The sequence below is a fragment of the Macrosteles quadrilineatus genome, unplaced genomic scaffold (assembly GCF_028750875.1).
Source record: "Macrosteles quadrilineatus isolate MER2022 unplaced genomic scaffold, UCM_ALF_1.0 Scaffold_1__1_contigs__length_201487025, whole genome shotgun sequence".
NCBI lineage: Eukaryota > Metazoa > Arthropoda > Insecta > Hemiptera > Cicadellidae > Macrosteles > Macrosteles quadrilineatus.
The window spans coordinates 156129255-156136935 of NW_026542594.1; the positions used below are offsets into that span (position 1 = coordinate 156129255).

Here is a 7681-nt window from a genome sequence, read left to right on the forward strand (position 1 = left end):
CCTTTCTACTCTACTTACACAACCACAGTGTTTTGCTGGACTTTTCGTTAGCATCCTCAAATTCAGTGAGAGGGACGGGTTTGATTCTTGCTTGATGTTTCTACAGACATTTGAGAGGTTTGTATTTCTTTTCCTTAAGAGTGTTAAGTGTTTGTGATTCTTCCATACAAATAATTTTTCAGTGACCAAATCAGACAGGCCTTGCCTATCCTTCTACATTCCTGTTAAAACTGCAGATGTGTCATCACTTAGTACGGTAAGCCAAATGGCCAAGTCTGCGGTTCCCAAACTTTTTGGTCTGGCGACCCACCACCACCTTGGAATTTTTTCCACGACCTACCAAATGGAAATTGTGAGGTTTATGTTATTAAAAGTAACACATCTAGTCCAAAACACTATTGTTTGAGAAACTTTGAATTGTTTATAGCCTATCTGAAATTTACGCCTATCGGTACTAATTAAATAAAAGAGACTTTATGTGGATTGAATGCTGACTACTACTAGGTATGTGTTGGGCATTTTGTATGCCTACATCCTATATCTGTATATAATTTTTAAGAAGGTTAGCCACTATATCACAAATATGTTTTTACGACCCAATTAAGTTAAATTAAGTCTTCCCACTGATTTTACTACAAAAACTCAAGTTTAAAAAAAGCTAGAAGTATAAAGAACCGTACGTTTCATAAGTTTACAAGTTTGTTTAGTAAATTGTTTGCCAATCCGTCCTAACTATATTCCGTAATCGCGGTAGTTACTAAGCTGAACAGTGATCATCTCCAATGATCATGGTCACTTCGTAATCATCTCCCTCGTTCACATTAACATTGTGATCATCTCCACGTCCGCGTCCCCTTAAGAGTGGCCCAAAAACGAATGGGCTTGGTTCGTCCTTTGCCTATTGTGGCAATATTTGGTCACCAAAATGTTGAACAAATTTTCTTTAATCACAATATAGAAAACTCACTTGGTACTATTCTGGTGCTCAAAAGAGCGTTCTGGAGATACAAAATTATGAGTCCTGAAAAAAATGTTTGGTCTCTTCCCATGACCCACCAAAATTCCTCTGGCTCCGTAGTTTGGGAATGGCTGGGCTAAGTTGTAGTAAGTTAATGTACGGAAAGTAAATAAAAGAAACGTCTTATAACGCTTAAAACATATATTTAAGCTTATACTGTTACTCTCAAGGCGGTAAATATAAAAAAAAAGATGGTTGGAGTGTCCAATCGAAATCGATCCCCACTTACCTTTTTTGTATATTTACCGTCTTGTGAGTAACAGTATAAGCGTAAATACATGTTTTAATTGTTAAAAGACGTTCATTTTATTTACTTTAATAACACGTACCAATGCTGATCAAGAAGTTATTTTTAAGTTAATGTGCGTAGTAAGACTATCCCAAATATGTTTGTTTCAGTTAGGCCTATTTGCAAAACAAAAATTATGTTCTGGCTTACAGCAGTCCCTTGGTTAAACCAAAACTCATTTAGTCAGGGCTCACTTAATGCCAGCTACTTTTCAAACTTTTATAATTAAGCCTAATTCACCCAGCCTACATATGGCCTAGTTTTTGTTTGATCATAGGCCTATAGGTATCAACATCTGTTACAGCTAAGGGACTCGTCCAAACTGCCTTCAGAACACTGACTTGTGCTTTAATTCATCACTTTTAGTTTTTGTGTCTGGAAACAAACAACATTTAAAATACTGTAAGGATTTCAAAGGCTAGTGAATAAAATAAGATACTGCCAGACATGGCTAACCTAACTTATTAAAGTGATTGAAGTTGGGCCTTATACTGCACAGTTATTACCGGAAAATAATATATGTTTACTTATTTACTTCCCATAAGTAAGCTACTGAACGGTAAACGTGGTATTGAGTACAGAATATAAAGTTTCATTACCGGTACTTAGGCTGTAATAAGCTTTAAGTAGGCTACCTACAGCTTTCTGAGAGAATTCATATAGCCTATTTCTAAAAAAAACCAAATAGGATAAAGTGAACGTTAATAGTGAACAAGAGACAACACACAAACAAAGGGTTGAATAGTTAGTATTTACTTACAAAGCATAATAAGATGTACAGTAGGCTATTTAATAGTTCTCATCTACAGTCAGTTAAAGTGTGTTTAAATGTACAAATCAAAATCGATTCTTCTTGAACTGTAAAACTCATTCTGCCCACACTTACGGACCCATACTTCACTCTTGAAAGTCCCATCTTCTGTCCATTTTAACATCTGCTCAGATGTATGGGGTCCACTTATTTCTGCACTTTCTTTCTCTAGTTTATATTCCCAAGTTACATCACCAGAGTCTTCTGGAGGTTTAGCTGGTTCTGTTTTAGACTCCATCCCTGACTCCTTTGTATCTAGCCTTTCCTTTTCTTTTGAATCAAAATCATCAGCATACATGTCAAGCTCTGGTGCCTTCGCTGCACTTTCCTTCTTGGAGGCTGCTTCTACTTTTTCTAATATATACTCATACGATTCTTGATAAACATCCATATTACCAAGATTTTGAAGTATCTTGTTAGCTAATTCAGTTAACTTGGAAACTCTTTCTTTTGACTCCTCTTCTTCCTTTGTTGAGTCGATTCCTGCTTTCTTGCGTTTCCATCTTTCTGCAGTAGACACTGTTTTATTGCCAGCGAGTCTTCGAAGAGTTTTTGATACTGTTTCCTTGGGTTTCATAAAAGGTAGCATCTCCTTGTAAACAGAAATATCATCAAATTTCTTAGGGGCACTAGACGGCAAGTCATTACTGTCATCATCTTGAAGTTCACTGTCTTTTTCTTTCTTTGTGTGAATTTTTGCCCAGTTAATATTTTCCAGCCAATTATCCTTGATTAATTTCTCATCTTTCTTCCAATGATACATACCGTCTGTGTCAAAGTGGCCTTCTTCCATTTCCTCTTTCATATTAAAAGGTGTAATCTGAATACCACCTTCAAATCCAGCAACACCATCTTCTTGACCTTCGATCTGTTCATCATCAAGAATGTCATAAGCTTTTCCATTATCATCATCATCTTCATCAGAATCCAAAGAATGTTTTGTCTCTTGAATGGGTTTGCTTCTCCAATCCGTTTCAAGCATTTCATCTAGTTTACGTTTAGACTCTGTTTCAAGCATTTCATCAAGTTTACGTTTAGACGACATAGCTACAATTGAATTTAAGCCTATCTGTCTTGGTTGTATAAATGATGGTTTTTAAAAACGTAAAGTATTTTTAAAGGTAAGAATTATCTCTTAATTAAAAATTGAGATAAGTGATTCAGTTCAGGTTCTCGGGGTCAGTTTTATCAAATGCCTAGATAGTGTCTGATTTATTATTACAATCTACTAATCTTAATAAAGATCTAACTCACAACTTAGGGAAGAACGGAAGTTATCATTTCATAAAATTTTAAATGCCTAACATTTGAAAACCTTTAGGGAAAACAAATACACAATTCACATAACCTTAACAAACTCTCTTTGACACTGTTGTTGTTGTTGAACGATGTCAATATTGTCAATGTCGTTCGTAATCGTAAACCAAAAGACAAGCAAAATGAGCGAGTCAAAGACATTTAAATAAGTTTTAGTGATTTAAAGCATTGAATATTAAAACATTTGGTTTTACTTTGGATATGCAGTAAGTATGTTTAATCCATGGTAATTAGTGGGAAATTAAGGAAGGAGATGCATGTGAAAACTTGACTATAGATATAAATAGACCATCCATTCTTACGTTTAAATTATAGAAAATGTATGGTATGTAGGTACTGTAGTTTGAATTTAACTACTGACAGAGTGTGCTGGTGTAAAACCATAGATAAAACATACTCGTATGGTAAAACTTAATGAGGAAACAAAAATTATGAATTATTAAATTTAATTTAATACTAACGCCGGAATGTTATAGTCTGCCTTTTATCCCTATTAACTTATATTTAACTTAAATAACGCGTCTTGGGTATACCTAACCTTTAAAATAATGATTTGACAACTAACTAAGAATCTTTTTGACCTTTTATCTAAGGGAGTATGTTTTATCTATGATAATACCATAGACTAACCAACATAAGTAGACTTCTCATCCCATTGTAAATTTAGAAGCTCGTTTTTCATGTCTAGTTCATGTACGCCACACTGGGCGCTGGTGTCGACGAAATTTTGTTTATATTATTTTAGGGTTAATTTCTTGATTTGTACTTAACTGTTTGGTTAAATAACTTGGGGACAATTTATTGTTTATGATTAGATCCACTGAGCTATAATTCTAACTGGAGGTAGCACTGAATGTCAAAGATGCGTGTCGCCAGCCGCCATGTTTGCGTGAGGTAGGTGTCCATAAGAAGCCATGTTATTGTTATGACAAAAAAACTCACTGCTATGCAACCTAGTTATAAGAAGCCATGTTATTGCTATGGTAAGAAAACTTACTGCTATACCAACCTAACAAAATCAGCGACTCGCTTTTGACAGACTTCTGCCATGGCAGTGCTACCTCCAGTTATAATTTTAGCTCAGTGATTAGATCGTATTATTTGGTTAAACGAGGTTTTAAATGACTGTTAACGGGAAACAAATTGTAAACAAAACACGACCTCTACATAAACCGTACAGAACTAACAATAAAATTGTCTTCAGCTGTTCCATTAGGATGAGAAATCTAGGTATTAAACACCAATAAGTAGGGAAGCAAAATACGACGGGGTAGTTTGACTCGAAACTCAAGAGAAGGAACTATTTATTGTGTTGTACTAGTCCTCTTTTACACCCTTACCCACAAGCTAGCTAAAATAAAGCAAGTGAAAGTCTGTATCACATTACTTTTGTCTTTTCGTAGTACTGTAGCAGCCTTAATGGCCTATTATTAAAGCATTTTCCAGCCACAAGGGTGATTAATATATTGCACATTTCAATAATTCACATGCTGGCTGGAACGAACCTAAAACTGATAACTATTGTTAATTATATATTAGTTCATAGAAAGTTTTAAAGTTAAAACCGTTTACGATAGGCCTATACGTTCTAATGAACCATCTCGGTGTTTATTTAAATAGGCCTAACTTGCTTCAATTATTTATTTGGCCACTAAGCAATGCAATAGGCTATTTCACTCTCGATACAAAATAGATAATAAATAGCCCATCTTGACTCAAAAATGTAAGCTAAATAAATATTTCGATACACAACAGTGTCAGATGTAGGACCTCACTAACTGAACAATCCCACCCAACAGCAAAGTGAATATAGTACCCACATAACAATTCAGAATCATAAGTCATATATTTTGTATGTGCTAATAATAACTTAGGCTAGCCCAAGAAATATTTTTTATGATAGGAGTGCAATTTAGGAGGCGAGGATTGGCTTTGGCTTTGCTCTTGTTTGGCGGGACATCAGCAGAAAACGGTCGATGGACCGATGGTTGGTTGTCGACGTTGATCACTGGTTGACTGGTTTGGTTATCGAAAACGATCTGTTCGGTCGGTTTACAATCGATTGGTCGATATGGCTACGAAAAAATGTCAACACTGAACACTGTGTTGGTGATAAAATGGGCACCTGTTAGGTGATGGGACGTCTGGCGCTAGACAACACTACTTGCAACGTTGCCAATTAATTCTACAAGGCCGTAGCCTGGTAAAATTGGCAACGTTGCAAGTGTAGGGTTGTTTAGTGTCAGACGTCCCATAAGATATCATGACAGACAGGTGACATCAGCTCATTAACCCGAATTTAATTGATTTAAATTTATGTTCAATTTATGAACATAAATTTATAAAAATATTGAAAATAAAACATACAGAATGTAAAACCAAAACAATATGAATTTAAAACCTATATTTGTACATTTAAATTGGAGTAAATATTTTCATAGTCTAGTAACCAAGCTTTCGTAAATACACAAATTAGCTGCTTCCAAACAAAATAGCTGTTACAACACTACTTGCGACGTTGCCACTTCGAAGGCCGCGGCCTGGAGTTAAAGGCGGGGGAACGCGCCAAGGCGCCACCACGTCAACCAGCCACCACGTCAACCCGCCATCAAAAAGAAGAAGAAGTTTGAGGTGGCGGGTTGACGTGGTGGCTCGTTGTCGGGGTGGCACGTTGACTCTAGCGTGCACGACAACCCGCCACCTCGGAAAATTGTGTGGTGGCGGGTTGTCGTGGTGGCACGTTGTCCTGGTGGTGCTTAGACGTGTTCATACACGTCAACCAGCCACCTCTTTAGTGTGGTGGCGGGTTGACGTGGTGGCTGGTTGACGTCTACGTGCGAGGTGGTGGGTTGACGACACCGAACATTGAGCGTACACGACAACCCACCACCTCATAAAATAGTGATGGCGGGTTGACGCGGTGGCACGTTGTCGCTTACATGCGAGGTGGCGGGTTGACGAGAGTTAACATGGGGTGTTCAATGAAATATTTCCTTGTGTAATTGTGATTAATTTATCCAGTGATAATATCTGGAGGAAGCACTGGTTTAAAATGTTCAAATACTTCAACAAGTTGTTTTAGTTGGTTTGTAAGTTATGTACTGTTACAATGGTGTGACACTATTAAACGTCAAAACATGGTTTTATGAGATTCATTATAAATCCTGACATAAAACTTTCCATAAACACAAAAGGTTATATAGTCCGTATATCTGACGGGGAGAATAAAATAGCCGTTAATTCGCAAGCCGTTCAATAATATTTCAAAGATAAATGGATTGAAAAGGTGACACCTGCAGCATTTCCCTTGCTCGGCCAGAAGAACAGGACTAACAACTGTCATGAAACACTTAATTAGTCCAGTCAAGGAATGAGGTGTAGAGTGCGTGAGCAGGTAACTAAGCGATTTCTTCAGAAACTTGTTCAGGGGGCTTAGGGTGTTAACATACCAAAAGTCCTGACTCCTAGGTGGTGAGCCAGGGGTGGAGGGGGGAAAAAGGGGGTGGAAAAGGTACGCATTTTGGGTTTTTTGATTATATCTCGAAAACTATCAACTTTTTGTATACTATAGTAAATTATAAAATTGAAGAATATTAAATTTTCTACAAGAAAAGTATATAATGTGTTTATTTTGGTTCAAACAGATTACGAGTTATAACTTATTTAATTTATATCTTATTAAAATCTTCTTCCATAAGAAATACATGTAAATGAGTATGAGAAATGGGGCGAATCCTATCCGCCCAAATGAAATATAAATGATATTCTGGAAATCTTGACAAAATTTCCAGTAATTTGACACTTTAATCATTAAAATTGATCCAAAATTAAGGCGAGGGCGAGGTAACAAAATTTCGAGTTTTGGTGTTTTTTTATTGGAAATATAAAAAAAATCCTTAAATCATCCCATTTTTAAACGCTCACCCTCGCTTTAATTTTTGACAAAATTACATGATTAAAGTGTCAAATTACTGGAAATTTTGTCAATATTTCCAGAATATCAGTTATATTTCCTTTGGGTGGATAGGATTCGCCCCATTTCGCATACTAATTTACATGTATTTCTTATGGAAGGAGTATTTTAATAAGATATCAATTAAATAAGTTATAACTCGTAATCTGTTGAACCAAAATAAACACATTATATACTTTTCTTGTAGAAAATCTAATCTTCTTCAATTTTATAATTTACTATAGTATACAAAAAGTTGATAGTTTTCGAGATATAATAAAAAAACCAAAATGC

At 35.9% G+C, this 7681-nt stretch overlaps 1 protein-coding gene across 1 annotated transcript; it reads right to left on the reverse strand.

The window, feature by feature from the left end:
* Positions 1-2039: 2039 nt before the first annotated feature.
* Positions 2040-3488, reverse strand: LOC128983043 (CD2 antigen cytoplasmic tail-binding protein 2 homolog). The gene has a single exon (XM_054402172.1). The coding sequence runs from the start codon at positions 3161-3163 to the stop codon at positions 2132-2134; it is 1032 nt and encodes a 343-aa protein (XP_054258147.1). The 5' UTR covers positions 3164-3488; the 3' UTR covers positions 2040-2131.
* Positions 3489-7681: the final 4193 nt, after the last annotated feature.